We start from the raw sequence: 17,500 nt of genomic DNA, 5'->3' as shown, positions 1-17,500 counted from the left end.
CACGTCATTTGAACGCCACGCAACAAAACTACAGTAACGTCTGCAGTTTTTTAGGCAATAAAACCACTTAGTTAGATTAAAGAATTACGTCACGGTTGGGCTTAAAATAAGTACGTAAACGTAAAGAAACAAAACAAACAACAAAAGTATGGAAAACACGTCACGAACGTCACTAACGTAACTAATGTAACTAACGTCACTAACGTAAAACAAAACACCGGTCTCAAATAGTAGCCTCGCCTAACCGTCGTGTGTTTGTTGGATCTTTCTTCCTTTCTTACCTCTGTGGTCTTCCACCTCCACCTCCAACGTCTTCTTCTTCTTCTTTGGTGCTTGGAGGAAACTTTGGGTTGAAAAGGCCGCTGGAACCGAATAATATTCACTCAGTAATCAGATTACATCCACTCATATAAACTGTAGATTATATAACCTGTTGTTTCTCACATCTAACACCGATTATGTTTTTATTATTACTTTTTCTCTTTTACCTCAGAGGGCCGCTGTTTTCCCATGGTGCACTGGGCTTCAGGTCATCCTGCTCCGCCGCGCCCGCTGACCTGCAGGAACAAGACCAACTCAGTCACATGATCACATGACATCACAGATCTCTCTCTCTCTCTCCTCTGTTGGGCTCAGTGTCTCTCGCCCTGCTCACCTCTGAACAGCAGGCGGCGCCGCCTGCGTCGCCATCGGCTCACCGGTGACGCTCGCCGTCTGATTGGCTGGAAGGAGAGGAGGGCGGAGACAGTGGACAGATTACAGGCGACGAGACAAATATTCAAATTTTAATTAAATGAAATTATTAGAATACGTTTTTGGGTTTAGAGATGCACATTTTGGGTTTATGTGGTTCCCTCTATAATAATAATAATAATATAATAATAAATAATAATAATAATAATAATAATATAATAATAATAATAGTCATAAAGTGTGCGTACTGTGATGTTTTGGTCTCTGATCTGTCGTTCGGTTGTTAATCGTTTTGTTTCTCAGGAGGCCGACGTTGAGCCGAGGAAGAGCCAGAGAGGGCGAACGAGCAACACTACACATGACAGAGAGGGAGAGAGAATTATTAAAACACTTAATTCATCTGTTACACTTTATAATAACCATCATTTAGAAACGGTAAATTCATATTTAATTAAACTGTTAACAAACAAGGAAATGATAATTAATAATGTATCTAATTATTATTATTAATGCTATAATTTCTGTTATTTTATCATTAGTTTGTGTAATATGAAATAATTAGTTTATAAATTATATATTGTATCATAGCTGATAAGAGATGATAACAATTACACTCTGATTACATTAGTAAACTATGAACAGTTTATTGTTTCACACATTATAACATTTTATATACTATATTAAGTATTTGTTAATAATTACCAAATGATTTGTAAAACATCTATAAACATTTCATAGATAGATGGACCACAAACTGTCTAAATAATGTTTATAGATGTTTTACAAAGTATTTATTAACCATTTAACAAGTTATTATAATCATCGGTTGTAACTTTATAATAGTCATCTAAATATTTTTTCATATTTTTTTTATATTATAATTTATTTTCATATATAATTTATTTATATAATTTTAATAGACCTTTAACAAAGTGTTACAAATATCTGTTCTATCTGTCTAAATAATGTTTATAGATGTTTTACAAACTATTTATTAAACATTTAACAAGTTATTATAATCATCAGTTGCTACTTTAAAATAACTATCCAAATAATGTTTATTTATTTATTTATTTATATCTATATTTGTTTATAGATGTTTTGCAAACAATTTCTTAAATGTTTAAAAATAATATCTTAATCATTAACAAATACTTATATATACTGTATATATATATATATATATATATATATATACAGTATATAAATGTTATAATGTGTGCAACAATAAACTTTTGAAATAACATTAATCATAGCATTACTAAAAATTTGTAAACATTAAATATAAATTACCATTTAATTGTTTATTTACAGTAAAATAATTATTAACTAAGTTTAATTAACTATCAATTTACTTATAAATTATGTTTATTATAAATTGTTACCTATTCATCCTGGAGTCATCGTATAAACTAGTATATTTTATAAACAATAACAAGTGATAATAATAAGTAATAAGGTAAAATGTATTTAATGAAAATAGGATTTGATAACATCACATGAAGGCGTGTTTTAGCGTGTTTACCTGTTGAGTTTCAGTTTACACGTCAGGGGATTCGACTCCGACATCCTGAACACAAGAAATAAATAATATATATATATAAATAAATGAATGTAGTATAAGGGTTAGGGTTAGTTTATATTTAGGTTAAGGTTAGGGAAAGGGTTAAGATTAGACAAGTAGTGGTTAGGGTTAGGGTAAGCTTCCAGGAAATGACTGTAAGTCAACGTAAAGTCCTCTAGAGGATGAAACCCGGCTCGGTGTTACCTGAAGAAGGCGTGATGTTCAACACAACATCTCCACAGACGTTTACAGTCGGACCGATGCAGCGTCTGGAAGTAGAACGACGTCTCTGATCCCTGAAACACAAATATAAACGCAAACACACAAAAAAAATGTATAGATATTATTTTCTTTATTCTGAAATAGAATAATTTATTAAAAACGTTATTGTGTTTTTAGTGTATTTTCTGATATTTGTCTCGTTGTGTTTTGTAAGATTTTTTCCATTTTCACAGAAATTCTCTAATCTTGTAATTTTAACATCATCAAAGAAGAAGTATATCGCCAGCAGCAGAGCTACGCTGCCGCCATTCTGGACTGAAAGTGACTACCGGACGCCAGTTAAACATCCGCCTACAAAGAGACGAGCAAAAGTAAAACAAAATCATTTTATCTTGTTATATTTAATGTCTCTACTGAAATGTTGAACAATAATATTATAAATATGCATTTAACAAACTGTTAGCACTCACGTTTCTTCCAACGACTCGGAGCTCGAAGGTTTCGTCTTTAAAGTGAAGTTTGGTGATTCTCTGCCTGAAGAAAACACGTCACATGATCACAGCAAAATAACACTTATTTATTTAAGTTATATTTATATTTATACAAATATTTTTACATTGTTTATATATTATATACACTTATTTATGTTGTTTATTTACACAAATATCTGATTATGTTGTTTATATCTTCTATACACTTTGTATGTTTGTGTGTTGTTTATTTATATTAACACAAACATTTCTTTTTGAGTTTCATTAAAATCAACACAAATGATTCATATTTGTGCACATTGATTTTGTTTTATATATATTTTTACAAACATTTATTTATGTTTATTTATATTATTTATATTCATACAAACATATATGCATGTTGTTTACATCTTTTATACACATATTTCTTTGTTGTTATTTTATTTCAGAATCAGAATCAGAATTGTGTTTATTGCCAGGTGTAAGAGATTTACTCTAGGAATTTGCTTTGGTTTTGTTGGTGCAAGTCAAACAGTATAATAACAAAAGAATAGATAAAAACGTTAGAATAAAATAGAATTAAAAAAATTTAAATTTTAAGAATATACAATTTACACAAACATTTAGTGTTGTTTATTTATATTAACACATTTATTTGTTTTATTTATTTAAATATATTCAAATGATTCATATTTGTGCACACATTTATTTTTTATATATGTTTTATATACTTTTATTTATGTTTATTTATATTATTTATATTCATACAAACATATATTTATTTTGTTTATTCATAATCATACAAACTTTGTTTATTTATATTTATACCTATACTTATTGATGTTGTTTATATCTTTTATATACTCTAATACACAAACAATTATTTAGTTTTATTTAAATATATACAAATAATTCATATTTGTGCTCACATTTATTTTTGTTTATTTATGTTCTTACAAATTTTATTTATGTTGTCTCTTTATATCTATACAAATATTTGTTTATGTTGATTATATTTAAACAAACTTTTACTTATATTTATATCTATACAGCCATTTATTTATGTTGTTTATTTATACAAACATTTGTTTGTTGTTCATTTACACAAATATTTATTTATATCTTTGATATACTTGTTTATGTTGTATATTCTTATTCATACAAAGGTTTACTTTTTTTATATTTACATATTTATTTGCGTTTTATTTAAATCTATAAAAATGATTCATATTTATTTTTGTTAATATATATTTTTATTTTATAATTTGTTTATTTATATTCATGCCAACATATATTTACGTTGTTTATCGATAATTATTCAATCATTTATTGATGTTGATTATTTATATGAACATTTATATTTACCACCACCGAAGACGGTGAATGTACGGAGGTCTCACTCTGACCCAAAAGGACAGGCGTAATATTTGAAGTTAACAGAAGAACAAAGATAGCTGTGAGGTCTCACTCCTACCAGAAATATTTCCCCACCAGCACTTTGTTCTTGTAGACGACCACGCCCACCGGAGTCGGACCCAGGAAGAACTCCGTGTGGTTCTCACCCTGCAAAGCATCATGGGAGTGAAGACGGATAAATAATTACACGTAAACTCAGTCTGACAAAAAGCTTTCAAATGTGATATTAAACTAAACTGTGGTTCTCTGTTTAATCAACATAGATTATATTCTACAAGTATATCTGTAATGTATTTCAAAGCGTAGCAGAGTTTACTGAAGGAGTATTCTATTAATCTAATATTAATATATTAGTTGTCTAGTACATTTCAAATATGCTCAAAGTGCAATTATAATACTAGTAGTACTCATTAAATGTATTTTTACTTGTTGTTAATTTGTACATGTATGAAATGCATATGTAGTAGTATGTTTGTAATGTACCAAAGTATACTTAAAATAGTCCCATTTTAGTTTGGTAAAGTACTCTAAGTATACTAATTATGAGTCTGTGTGTTAGTACTCTTTACCGTAGCATACTAACATCTAGTACACGTTAGACTACTTTTTTCACTAGTGTAATAGATACATGACAACGAGGACGAGCACGAAGTGAAGAGTGAAGCGTGTTATTGATCGGTGATCAGAAATCTTACGTAGGCGGCGAACAGCTGGACTCCGAACATCTGCAGAGAGCTGCAGAGAGACAGGAAGAGACACTGAGCCTGAGGACGAGAGACACCGCTGGACAGAGAGAGACAGAGATGAGTTAGTTCTGTGGGTTGTATTACTGTATAATACACAACCTTTTCACATCTAGACCTGTTATTAAACATATATATAATCTAAATGTGACTAATAGTTATTGAATAAGGAGAGACTAACCACAGTAAGAACAAAGACTAAATATGTTTAATCTTCAACGTAAATGTTGAAGTTAGAATAATAATTTCAGTCATTAAGACTGTCAACGTTAACGAGATAATGACATGTCCATGTTCAAAGGGTTCTCTTGACCTCTGACCTCCAGATGTGTGACTGTGTGAGGGGGTTTTGTCTGAAAAAAGTCCCAAAAAAATCTGAAAAAAAGTGAAAAAAGAGGGTTTCTGGACAATATCTGTCATTGATCTGTGTTGTTAATTGATTTACAATAATAAATATGTACATACATTTACATAAAGCAGCATATTTGTCCACTCCCATGTTGATAATAGGATTAAATACTGGACTAATCTCCCTTTAAGGTTCATTATGAACAGATAAAACATGTGTGATTAATCATGATTAAATATTGTAATGGATTAACAGTCCTATCAGATACAGTCCGTCCCCCCCCCCCCCAAACCACAAACTGTATTTCTGTTTTTCAATATTTGACATAGTGAATGATTAATATCTGGTGTCTACCTGAGTGTTTGGTAGATGATGTGTTGTTCTTCCTGGTTCTCCTCTGAGTTCGACGGCTCCACCTCTCTTTGGTCACCTCGCTCCACTGGACGCAAACAAAGACAAACAGGAAGGAATAAACTGAGATGCTCCGACGGTTTACTTAAAAATAAAAATAAATAAAACAAAATATACATTTAATAAATGCTCAACATCTTTACAATGTTAGTTCAATGATTGTTGATTCAACTGGGGGGTGGGGGGGGTTGATAAAGTCATCTATGATGCAAATACTTTTTTTTTTTTTACATACATTGAAATTTCTGTTTTAATTTGCTTCTTTCTTTATTTATCTTTGTATTAATTCCCTTATTTATTTACTCTTCTGTTTAATTTTCCCTTTTATTTATTTATTTCTTTTAATATTTTTTATAATTTGTTTTTTTTTGCATTTGTTTTTACATTTATTTATATTATGTATTTTGCATTTATTTAATTTTCCCTTTTATTTATTTATGTATTATTATTATTATTATGCTCCCCCCTCCGCTATGGAGGACCACAAGAGTCAGGTAAATAGTAATAAAGCATTTAATTCATTAATAACTAATTGTATAATAAAAACAATTGTATGTGAAATTATGATAAAGTCATCTATGATGCAAATATTATTTTCCATTTTTAAATAATCTTCTTTTTAAAAAATTACAAAAACATTCAAATTAATTTTCTATTGTTATAAAAAAATAAACATTTTAAAGTATAATATATATATATAATGTTATCATGTGTAGATTTGGAGGTTATTGCTCCATTAATATTTAATCATTAATCTTTCACATTGAGGTGTTTCCTCACCGTGCAGCATCAGAGCGGAGAGTCGAGGTCTGAGGTGGGGGGGGCATCGCAGGCGACCTTGACGGACGTCCTGACGAACCTGCAGGTAGAACTGATACCTGGCAGAGAAAACACACCGTACTTATTAATATTTATTAAGATCGCTCATTTAAAGACAAATCAGAACTGACAAGATCCTGCTGCTGCTGCTTCACCAGAAACTCCAACAGATAAAACATGTGTGAAAATATATTATATATAATAAATACATATTTTAATCAATTGACAGCCCTAGTAAATACCTAAAAAAAGCTTTTTTATTTCACCAATAGTTATATTATTTATTAAAAATAAAATCATAATTAGTCCTAAAGTTAAAATCATTGTTTTAATGATGGCCTGCTGACACAGAGGACATGTTATCTTTATTTTTACTCATTTACATTTCAGAGAAACAGAAAATAATGACAACATATTAATTCATTTTTAGAATTAATAATTTTAATTATTAAAATTAAAATTATATAACACATTATACAATGAAATATTGTATGGAAGAAATGTTGATACTAATATTGACACCCGACACAGGAAACATGTTAGTTATATTTAATACTAATTATACCCCGAACTGTTACTAAAATAAAAATAAAATATTAAAGGTAATAATTTGAAAAATAATAATACATCCACTGAACCTTTAAAAAGGTGCAGAATAAAATTATTGATTTCCTAAAAAAAAATTAGGATTGTGAATTAATCATTTTAAAAATGTTGACGGGTCCAAAATGATTGTTTTGTTTATCAACAGCACCTTTAACGCATTTAAACACATAATAAAATTATTAGAATATATTAGAGTAAAGAAACAAAACTGTGCAAAGTCACAAAAGGTTCAGTTATTTAAAACAAATGTAATCGCTGCTTTAAATTTAGAGATAATAATAATAACTTTAACGAAACATTGGAATAAGCGTACCGCGTAGTTTCCTCCTTCAGCTTCGACGGATCTTCGACGTAAAACTTGACACCAAAGTAGAAAATGTACGGAGGCCCGACTGTGACAAAAAGAGAGAAATATACTTAATAAATCAAATTATGACATTAGTTGTTACTATTTATAATAAAACTGTATCAGTTTGAAGACAAAGTAGATAAAAAACATGTTGTGTTATTCTAATAAAAATCTAATTACTTTAAAAAAATTATTAAAGTATTTGATATTTAATGAATTTCTATACATTCTGTTTAATAGCTGTTGAAAAATAATGAATTAAATTAGAAATAAAACATAAAACAAAAACATTAAATGTCAGTAGGTGTAATTTCTTTATTGTTTTTAGATTTTATTAATGTTCTTTCTGTCAGTTTGTTTGTGATCGCTGAAACTCACCGAGGTCTCGATGTTGTGAAAGAGTTTTTGATGGATCCAACCAGTGCTGTTCGGAGCAAAACACAATTAAATTAAATGAAATGAAATTAAATTAAATTAAATTAAATTAAATTAAATTAAATTAAATTAAATTAAATGTCACGTGTTATGCAAAATGCACATGTATAAATATACTGTTTGTCCCCTTTACATTTCAAAGTTAATTAAAATAAAATGAATTTAATTAAATGAACACATTTGTAAATATATATACTGTGTATATGTATATATATATGTTTATTTTTATATTTTGTTTCTTTTCTCACCGTCTGCTGTTTGTTGTCGCAGAATCTCAACCCGAAGAACTCGACTTCAACCACGTTCAGGTGAGAAAACACCTGTTGCAAGATGGCCGCAACCTTCGATGATTTCTGAGGATGAAAAGAAAAGATGTCACTCCGTCGTCTCGCTCGCAGAGAGATCAACAGTTATGTTCTCATATAATAATAATAATAAATAAAAAGAGCAGATTAAAATATAGAAACAGTAAAACAGGAAGTTGTCGCTCACCTTGATGCCCTGCTCGGCCGTTAGTGTGATCTTCCTCTCGTCCAATAGGAGGACTTCTCCATAAAATTCCTCCCAGTTGCCACGGAAACAGGCCATTGTTGCTTAAGACAAAAGATGTATATATTTTTTTTAATTTATGTTTCCTAAAAGTAACCTGAAAGATGACTGAAGGTCACGCGTGTGTTAATGCAGGATGATATAAAAACCTCTAATTAAAAACCCGTACTGAAAGTGTGTGTAGACCGACTGACAGGTACAGGTGGGCAGGCAGGTCCGGTCAGTTACTGCGTCAGAGTCAGGGTCAGGGTCAGGGTCTGGTTCTGGTTCTGGTTCTGGTTCTGGTTCTGGTTCTGGTGGCTCCAGAGGAAAGACATGAAGCAGCAGCAGCTCTGCTGGGCTGATTAAAGGTAAAGTGGGAACAGGTGAGTGAACGAGTGAGGAAGGTCAGCTGACTGCAGGGCTGCTGAGGGCCTCTGCTGGACGGATGGACACATTCAAAATATATACAAAAATTAATTAATTCATTTAAAGATTAATAGAAAATAAATAAATAAATGACTTGAAGAATAAATATCATTAAATGTAGTAAAAATAATATAAAAATAACTGCAGCCATTAATTAATTAATAAAATATGAAATAATTGATATTTTTCTTTTAATTTGCCTATTTATTTATTTATCTTTGTATTAATACCCTTATTTATTTACTCTCCGGTTTAATTTTCCCTTTTAATTATTTAAATATTATTATTATTATTATTATTATGCTCCCCGCCGCTGCCTTATACCAATGCAAAGTAAAAATCGTGCATAAATAAATAACAAATGCAAAAATACATAGATAAATACGTGTATTTAAAAATAAATAATAAATAAATAAAAAATAAATGCAAAAATAAATAAATAAGTTTAAAAATTAAGAAAAATAAACACATAAATAAATAAAAGGGGAAAATTAAACAGAACAGTAAATAAATAAGGGAATTAATACATTAATATTTGCAAAATCAAAAATAAATGAATAAATAAATATGTCATTAAATGTAGTAAAAATAATCTTAAAAATAAATGTAGCTATTAATTAATTAATACAGTAAAATATGACAAAAATTGATATTTCTGTTTTAATTTGCTTCTTCGTTTATTTATCTTATTTATCTAACAATTACAATTATATATTATATTATATATAAATTATAAAATTATAAATATAATAAGCTTTCAGTCCAAAATGGCGGCAGCAGCTGTTGTCAAAGAAACACCAGAGTTTCGTCTCTCTGCTTCTCTGTTTGTCCTCACCTGCTGCTGATTAACAACTTCTTCTTCTCCTTCTTCTCCTTCTTCTCCTTCTTCTCCTTCTTCTCCTTCTTCTTCTTCTTCTTCTTCTTCTACTTATTCTTCTTCTTCTCTCTTTACAGTCCCTCCATAGATGTATTATAAGGACTCATTATACCTCCTCCTCTTCCTCTCTTCCTCTCTCTGTGCTCTGTTGTTCTGTTGCCATGGAGACGACCTGGTCCCTCCTCCCCCCCTCTTCTCTCTCATTGAACTGTTTCTGTTTTTATTTTATTCCTTTATTTTATGTTGAATCTGATTTATTTTCATTTCAAACTCTAAATCACTTTTATCACTTTATAAAAAATATCAAATAAATAATAAAAAAGTTTTATTATAAATGAATCTGATCTGAGAGTTTCAAATCATATTCACCTCCTTCCTTCCTTCCTTCCTATCTCTGTCCTTCCTTCCTTCCTTCCTTCCTTCCTTCCTATCTCTGTCCTTCCTTCCTTCCTTCCTTCCTTCTTATCTCTGTCCTTCCTTCCTTCCTTCCTTCCTTCTTATCTCTGTCCTTCCTTCCTTCCTTCCTTCTTATCTCTGTCCTTCCTTCCTTCCTTCCATCCTTCTTATCTCTGTCCTTCCTTTCTTCCTTCCTTCCTTCCTTCCTTCCTTCCTTCCTTCCTTCCTTCCTTCTTATCTCTGTCCTTCCTTCCTTCCTTCCTTCTTATCTCTGTCCTTCCTTCCTTCCTCCCTTCCTTCTTATATCCGTCCTTCTTTCCTTCTTTCCTCCCTTCCTTCATATCTCTGTCCTTCTTTCTTTCCTTCCTCCCTTCCTTCTTATCTCTGTCCTTCCTTCCTTCCTCCCTTCCTTCTAATATCCGTCCTTCCTTCCTTCCTTCCTTCCTTCCTTCCTCCCTTCCTTCTTATCTCTGTCCTTCCTTCTTTCCTTCCTCCCTTCTTATATCGATCCTTCCTTCCTTCCTTCCTTCCTCCCTTCCTTCTTATATCCGTCCTTCCTTCCTTCCTTCCTCCCTTCCTTCTTATCTCCGTCCTTCCTTCCTTCTTATATCCGTCCTTCCTTCCTTCCTTCCTTCCTTCCTTCCTTCTTATCTCCGTCCCTCCTTCTGTCCTTCCTTCCTTCTTTCCTTCCTTTTGTTCCTTCCTTTCTCCCTCTCTTCCTTCCTTTTTATCTCCCTCCCTTCCTTCCTTCTTTCCTTCCTTCATCCCTTATCTTCCTCTCCCTCCTTCCCTTACGTCCTTCTTTCTGTCCTTCCTTCCTTCTTATCTCGTCCCTCCTTCTGTCCTTCCTCCTGAGCCACAGCACACACACACACACAGGCACACACACACACACACACACACACACACACACACACACACACACACACACACACACACTCTCTCTCTCTAATTAAAGTGGATGCAGGATTAGCTCTAAATTAGCTCTAAATGCTAATCTAAGAGAACGCAGCGTAAACAGAAAAACATCTTTCATTCATTTAATTTAATCTCATTAAAATGAAGTTACTGAATTATTATTATTATTATCAACAGAAGAAGATGAAACTTCTTATTATAATATAATAATTCTTTAATTTACATATCTCAGTTTACTGATTTAAAACAATAAGAGCGTTTCATTTTGATTTTGATTTTATTTTTGAGGTTTTGTCTGAATGTTATTATATATTATTATAATTATTAAAGTGTAACAACATATTTACATTAATACAGTTTACTGTGTTTATTAAGTCACATTGAATTATTAAACAGGATGTTTTTAACAGACGTTTTTTTACAGTGTTGCAGCTTGTTTTAATCAACTAATGGCTTCAGATTAGATTCTTTACAGCGTGCTGTTATATTATGGGATTAAAGGTGCAGATATAAAAGTCTTCAGTCTGCTGCACCGCACACATCGATCACTCCCTGGTCTGTTTACGGTTATTCATTATTTTATTTCTTTATTATGTTTTCTTGTGTTTTAATTCAGTCAGGTTATTTTACTGTCTTTTATATTTTATTAATTTTATTTTCACCTCAAAAATGATCACAAAGAATTTTCCTTTTGATTTGATTGATTTTTGTTTGAATTAAAACTAATTTGACTTTTGGAAAAGCTGAAAAAGAAACAGAGTTTCATGAAGATATTTTTATATTAAACACACTTGATTTAGTTTTGTCATCTTTATGACGAAAAGGAGCATCCTGATTGGCTGCTGACATCTGGAAAGGACCAATCATGTCTCAGGATTCTCGTCCTCCTCTGTGTGCTCTGATTCTGTCTCTCATCGTTCTCGTCTGTTTTGGACTCTACTGCGTCGCCAAGGTAACCCCTTTATAAACCCTTTTAGTGATGACATCATGATGACGTCACGGTGTTAGCTGGAGGCTAGCGCTAGCAGTGGGCTAACATTAGCTGGAGGCTAAACAAATAATGAAATTTAATAACTTAAAGGGACTGTTTGTAACTTTTTACACGTATAACTACCGGGTCGGTGTTCCATGCACGCTCGCGTGTGGCTACGCTGTTCAGACCAGAGTCTCTGCTCCTCTGCTCCTCTGCTCCTCTGCCTGCCTTCACTCACACACCGCGCTCCTTCTCTCTCTCTCTCTCCACCTCTCACGTGCATGCTGCTCACTCCACACTGCAGAAGAGTTAGTTTAGCTCTGAGAATATCTAGTGAATGTTCAGTGGACGTTTGTGCAGAAATAACTGCTGCAGCTCCTCCAGACCAACAGAGGTTTCCCGTGTCTTGTGAAGTGACGGGGCTCCGCAGAGAGAAACGTTATCGTCTCCCCCGTTCCCTCTGGCCGCGGTCGGGAGGCTGAGGCGGGAAAAGCCAACACTAGGATCAGCATTGATTCATGGAGAGACCTTGGTCTGGTCAGCTAATATTACTGCCAAGCAGCTGAAATATAGAGTGATATGGTGCTTTTAGCTGACGTGTGTCTCCTCACTGTGTTGAGCGATGCTCCTTCATGTCTATGTAGAGCGAGCACAAGCGCCAGCAACAGGACGCTGACTTTAGTTGACTTAACGGCTACAGGTGAAGCTGTTAACAACACATTAGGATTCTTACTAACAGACCCTTTAACGCTCCGCCCACTAAACACGTCACCATGGTTACTAACACGTCACCATTGTTACTAACACGTCACCATGGTTACTAACAGAGAAGAGGGATATTAATTTATGATTAATAATTCATATATGTTTATGTATGTAATTTTATGATATATTATATATTATGTCATCTGTGTGTCATGTCCTTCATCTCTCCTCCTCCTCCTCCTCCTCTTCCTCTCTGCAGGGCGCCTCCTTCTCCTCCTTCAGTTGGTGGTTGATCCTCGGAGCCTCCTGTCTGCTCGCCACCGCCTTCACCTCCTTCCGCCTCTACGAGGTCTGCCTGAGGGAGGAGGAGGAAGAGGAGGACAGAGGAGGAAGAGTCAGCTGAAGAAGAGGAGGAGGAGGACAGAGGAGGAAGAGTCAGCTGAAGAAGAGGAGGAGGATGAGGAGGAGGACAGAGGAGGAAGAGTCAGCTGAAGAAGAGGAGGAGGATGAGGAGGAGGACAGAGGAGGAAGAGTCAGCTGAAGAAGAGGAGGAGGAGGAAGAGGAGGAGGAGGACAAAGGAGGAAGAGTCAGCTGAGGAGGAGGAGGAGGAAGAGGAGGAGGAGGAGGAGGAGGACAAAGGAGGAAGAGTCAGCTGAGGAGGAGGAGGAAGAGGAGGAAGAGGAGGAGGACAGAGGAGGAAGAGTCAGCTGAAGAAGAGGAAGAGGAGGAGGACAAAGGAGGAAGAGTCAGCTGAAGAAGAGGAGGAGGAGGAAGAGGGAGAAGAGTCAGCTGAAGAAGAGGAGGGAGAGTCAGCTGAAGAAGAGGAAGAGGAGGAGGAGGAAGAGGAAGAGGAGGACAGAGGAGGAAGAGGAAGAGTCAGCTGAAGAGGAGGAGGAGGAAGAGGAGGACAGAGGAGGAAGAGTCAGCTGAAGAAGAGGAAGAGGACAGAGGGAGTGTCTCCTCACTCTGCCCTCAGAGCAGTTTAATACAGATATCTGTTGAACTACAGTAAACATGATGAGTTCAGTTTAATATTTAATATTTAATATTAAATATTTAATATTTAATTCATCACAGAGTTGCGTCAGACTCTCAGATCCTTGTGAAGAAGCACTTCCTGATGTTTTTCACATTAAAAGCCTGCATATAAAGGGAAGGCTGTTGAGTAACGATGTTCGGGGGAAAAGTCAAAGTGACACGATTTCATTTAGTCGACATATTTCCACAGTTTTAAACTTTATTTGATTTTTTCACAGTTTATCAAAATGTTTATTTTGATATAAAACATTGAATCAGATTCCAGATGTGACATTTACACACAATCAATAAATACAAACAATTTAAATGATTACATTATTAGTATAAATGAGCTCTGATTCCAGGTCAGATATGAACTGTTTTATTTAATAAAACAAACAAACAAATCTATGAAAGTACAATTTAATATTCATAATTATCTTCAAAATAAAATTCAGTCATTTGGTCAATATGACAGAAAGTTCTGCCCTAACTTTCAAAATAAAAGCCAGTACGAATGCACAACACCCTATCTAATGAGGTCTTCCATAATAAAAGTCTTTCACACAAATTAAACATAGAACTTCCTCATGAACTTCAAAATAAATTACATCTTGTTTCAGCCTTCAAAATAAAAGCCAGAGGCAATCTGTTTTCATGTTGCTATTTTCAAAATAAAAGTCTGCCATAGAAATGGAACTATGGAAAACAGATGAGGTCATTATTCGTCTCCTTTTCGTCGCTGTTCAATGTTTTAATATAGTTTTAGCTAACAGACAATATTATCACAGTTTCAAAATAAAAACACTCAAACTAAATCTATGGCTTCAGGTCCAGAATTTCAAAATAAAACAGGTAACAATTATCAATATAATATATTTATATGATCACATTTATTTAAATTTGATAATGAAAACAATTCACAAGTAATTTCTATATATATGTAATATTATATTATGTTTTGTATTAAATTAAAATTAATAAATACAAATATACAAAATGAATAAATTAATGATAATTATCAAAAATAACAACAATAAAATAAAAACAGATGACTGGAGGAGGTCGATCTACTGCGACAGGTTGCTGAGGCTCTGATTGGGGGAGAGGAAATTACCCATGAAGCTCGGCACCTGCAGGCCCGTCGCTATGGCGATACCACCGCACCAAACCTGCAACACAGTTTTACTACTGTTAGTACTGTGATACGATGGGGACGAGTACTGCACTGCATAGTACTGGATAATACTGTAGTACTTACAGTGAAGGCGGGGACGAGCGGCTGGCTGAACTTTGTTTTGAAGGAGTGAAGAAGACGAAGTCGGTCGACGTCGATGAACGATAAATCTCCTGAAACAGGAAGAGACGCATCAGGTGAAGTTCTGGTAAAAGTAGTTAAAAATAAAAACAATAAAGTAAAATACTTTCTCGGTACCGTTGTCGTAGTCGCAGTAGATTCCGATTCGCTGAGGCAGCGGCCAATCCAGCGCCTTCGCTCTGTTGTTGTGCTTTGCGGCGAGCGAGCTCTGCAGCCATTGGCTGGCGTGGAGACACCACGAACCGGAGCTTTTCCCTAATTGGTCGAAGCGAGCCAGGCTGGCCCGATAGGCCACGCCCACGCTGAACGACTTCCAGTCACTGAGGGGGCGGAGCTCCCAGTAGTGACAGCCGTCAATCATCTCCTGGTCACCTAGGAGACGGAAGAAGAACAAAAACATTTCATTAAGTCGGAGAAGAAAAATATCTAAAACATTAAACAAATGAAATACTAAAATATTTATAACATAAAAGCCAGAGGCAACAGGAAACCATCTGTTGCAATCTTCAAAATAAAAGTCTACCATTTAAATTAAACAATGTGTGTTCTTGTTATAAATGTCAAAATAAAAGCCAAAGGGAACAGGAGACAGTCTGTTGCAATCTTCAAAATAAATGATGACAACAATTCAAATGTTTTCTATATTTGATATTATTCTTATTGTATTGAATTAGAATTAATACAAAATATGTATAAATACATTTTATTCATACTTCATATTTTAAAAAGACATAATGTACAACATACCCAGCACCGTGTACGACTCTCCAGCGAACCGGTCGCGTCCTGCTCGACTTCCTGCTGTCTTATTGGGGGACGGCGTGGCGCTTCTGCTGCTCATACAATAAAAAATAAAAAATAAAAAAAGGTGTTAGAAGTGATCTTCAGACCAAAAAGCTCTTTAACCTCTCAGAGAATAAAAGTGGTAAAACAACGATGTGAAACAGCCAATGAGGTCGTGCCAAAGCGATGATGCAGCAGAGAGAAAGATGAAAAAATGTGAATAAAACGACAGAAAATATAACTTCAAATAGTTTAAAGACACATAAAACTGTAATATTGTACTAAATATTAGTAATATGCATTAAAACAGTCGACAGATTTTAACAAAATATAATAATATTTTTCATTAAAATTAAAAAATGCTAAAATTGTGGTAAAATCAATGAAACAGTTTTACTTTATATAAAATCTTGACATGAATTTCTAAAAATATCTTTAACCCTTAATTAAATAATTAAAAACACTTTTTTATATGTTGAACGTGATTCTGTTGAAACCGTGAAATAAACGCTGATGTGATGTCAGTAGTGATGTCAGCGGTGATGTGATCGGCTAAATGAAGCGAGAAATGGTGGATGAGGAGAGTGACTGGTGACACAGTGGTTGCTAGGCAACCGGTCAGCGATGACAGTTTCTACCTGAGCGTGTCGGAGAGGACGCAGTACGGAGACTAAAGAGGGACAAAAAGGTCAAACAACTGAAGATTAAAACAAACCAAAAACTAAACTTTGATCTGTGACTACAACTCCCATGATTCTCTCTTTGATGACATCATCGGCGACACGTTCGCTCACCTGCTTTTATTCTCTTTTCCTCTCAGTCGGGGGTCGTGACCTTTGACCCCCTGCGGCTCCCAGGTCACGGTGTCGCCCTCGACCTTCAGCTCAGCGTGAGCCGTCGCCGCGTCAAACCCAAAGTTATACGCTGCGATAAAACAATATATATATTATATTTATATATAAAATATCAGATATAGATATTAAGAACAATTCTCTCTCATTCTGTCTTTATACCTCTCGCTCCTTCATAAACAGAAAAAAACAAAACGCGTCCACTCATTCATTCATTCATTCATGTGATCACCTCTGGTTTCCATGGCGACAGGCTCAGAGAACTCGCCGGCGGCCGCTTTGTTTCTCGCTCGGACTCGAAAGACGACGAAGCGAGAGTCAAACTTCAGACCTGAAACAAAAAAACTCTTTAAATAATTAAACTCTTTATATAATAAACTCATTTAACATAATTAAATTGTATGTTTTATAATAACTCATTTAAAATAATCAATCATTTTATTTTATAATAAACTAAATTTAAAATAATTACATTTCATTTTTAATAATAAACTTATTTAAAAGAATTAACATTTTTATCTTTTAATAAACTCATTTAAAATAATTAAACATTTTATTTTTATAAAAAGCTCATTTAAAATAATTTAAAAAAAATCTTTATAATAAACAAATTGAAAATAATTA

The 17,500-nt window shown here is 33.6% G+C and overlaps 2 protein-coding genes and 1 long non-coding RNA gene across 7 annotated transcripts in view; 1 reads left to right on the top strand and 2 right to left on the bottom strand.

Moving 5' to 3' along the window:
• The window catches only part of epb41l4a (erythrocyte membrane protein band 4.1 like 4A), an 11,507-nt gene extending 2,563 nt beyond the window's left edge, over window positions 1-8,944 (bottom strand). For 2 of the 3 annotated variants that reach the window (XR_012591603.1, XM_074617545.1), the window contains exons 1-16: window positions 8,799-8,944; window positions 8,573-8,673; window positions 8,329-8,433; window positions 8,024-8,069; window positions 7,610-7,688; window positions 6,652-6,749; window positions 5,815-5,899; window positions 5,064-5,151; window positions 4,427-4,515; window positions 2,950-3,013; window positions 2,462-2,553; window positions 2,219-2,263; window positions 942-1,045; window positions 656-722; window positions 489-557; window positions 282-362 (exon numbers count right to left, since the gene is read on the bottom strand). Coding sequence is in view for 1 of the 3 variants with exons in the window: in XM_074617545.1 (XP_074473646.1) it covers window positions 282-362; window positions 489-557; window positions 656-722; window positions 942-1,045; window positions 2,219-2,263; window positions 2,462-2,553; window positions 2,950-3,013; window positions 4,427-4,515; window positions 5,064-5,151; window positions 5,815-5,899; window positions 6,652-6,749; window positions 7,610-7,688; window positions 8,024-8,069; window positions 8,329-8,433; window positions 8,573-8,668 (1,208 nt within the window). In the remaining 2 variants the exon portion in view is untranslated. Of the gene's footprint in view, window positions 1-281; window positions 363-488; window positions 558-655; window positions 723-941; window positions 1,046-2,218; window positions 2,264-2,461; window positions 2,554-2,949; window positions 3,014-4,426; window positions 4,516-5,063; window positions 5,152-5,814; window positions 5,900-6,651; window positions 6,750-7,609; window positions 7,689-8,023; window positions 8,070-8,328; window positions 8,434-8,572; window positions 8,674-8,778 lie in introns of all 3 variants that reach the window. The other variant, XR_012591604.1, reaches the window with a different exon arrangement.
• LOC141757213 (uncharacterized) lies at window positions 8,839-13,636 on the top strand. 2 transcript variants are annotated; one of them, XR_012591606.1, is made up of 3 exons: window positions 8,839-8,979; window positions 12,029-12,180; window positions 13,166-13,636. It is a non-coding gene; the product is annotated as an uncharacterized LOC141757213 (long non-coding RNA). The 2 variants fall into 2 exon arrangements; XR_012591605.1 differs by having other exon boundaries at window positions 8,863-8,994.
• Window positions 13,637-14,697: 1,061 nt separating this feature from the next.
• The window catches only part of fsd1l (fibronectin type III and SPRY domain containing 1-like), a 7,116-nt gene continuing 4,313 nt past the window's right edge, over window positions 14,698-17,500 (bottom strand). The window contains exons 9-14 of one of the 2 annotated variants that reach the window (XM_074617543.1): window positions 17,109-17,207; window positions 16,820-16,949; window positions 15,990-16,078; window positions 15,360-15,614; window positions 15,186-15,274; window positions 14,698-15,096 (exon numbers count right to left, since the gene is read on the bottom strand). In XM_074617543.1, coding sequence (XP_074473644.1) covers window positions 14,995-15,096; window positions 15,186-15,274; window positions 15,360-15,614; window positions 15,990-16,078; window positions 16,820-16,949; window positions 17,109-17,207 — 764 coding nt within the window. In that variant the 3' untranslated portion in view covers window positions 14,698-14,994. The remainder of the gene's footprint in view (window positions 15,097-15,185; window positions 15,275-15,359; window positions 15,615-15,989; window positions 16,079-16,819; window positions 16,950-17,108; window positions 17,208-17,500) is intronic. The other variant, XM_074617544.1, reaches the window with a different exon arrangement.

Source organism: Sebastes fasciatus, chromosome 19 (assembly GCF_043250625.1).
Source record: "Sebastes fasciatus isolate fSebFas1 chromosome 19, fSebFas1.pri, whole genome shotgun sequence".
NCBI classification, from domain to species: domain Eukaryota; kingdom Metazoa; phylum Chordata; class Actinopteri; order Perciformes; family Sebastidae; genus Sebastes; species Sebastes fasciatus.
This window is presented reverse-complemented; position numbering and strand designations above follow the sequence as displayed.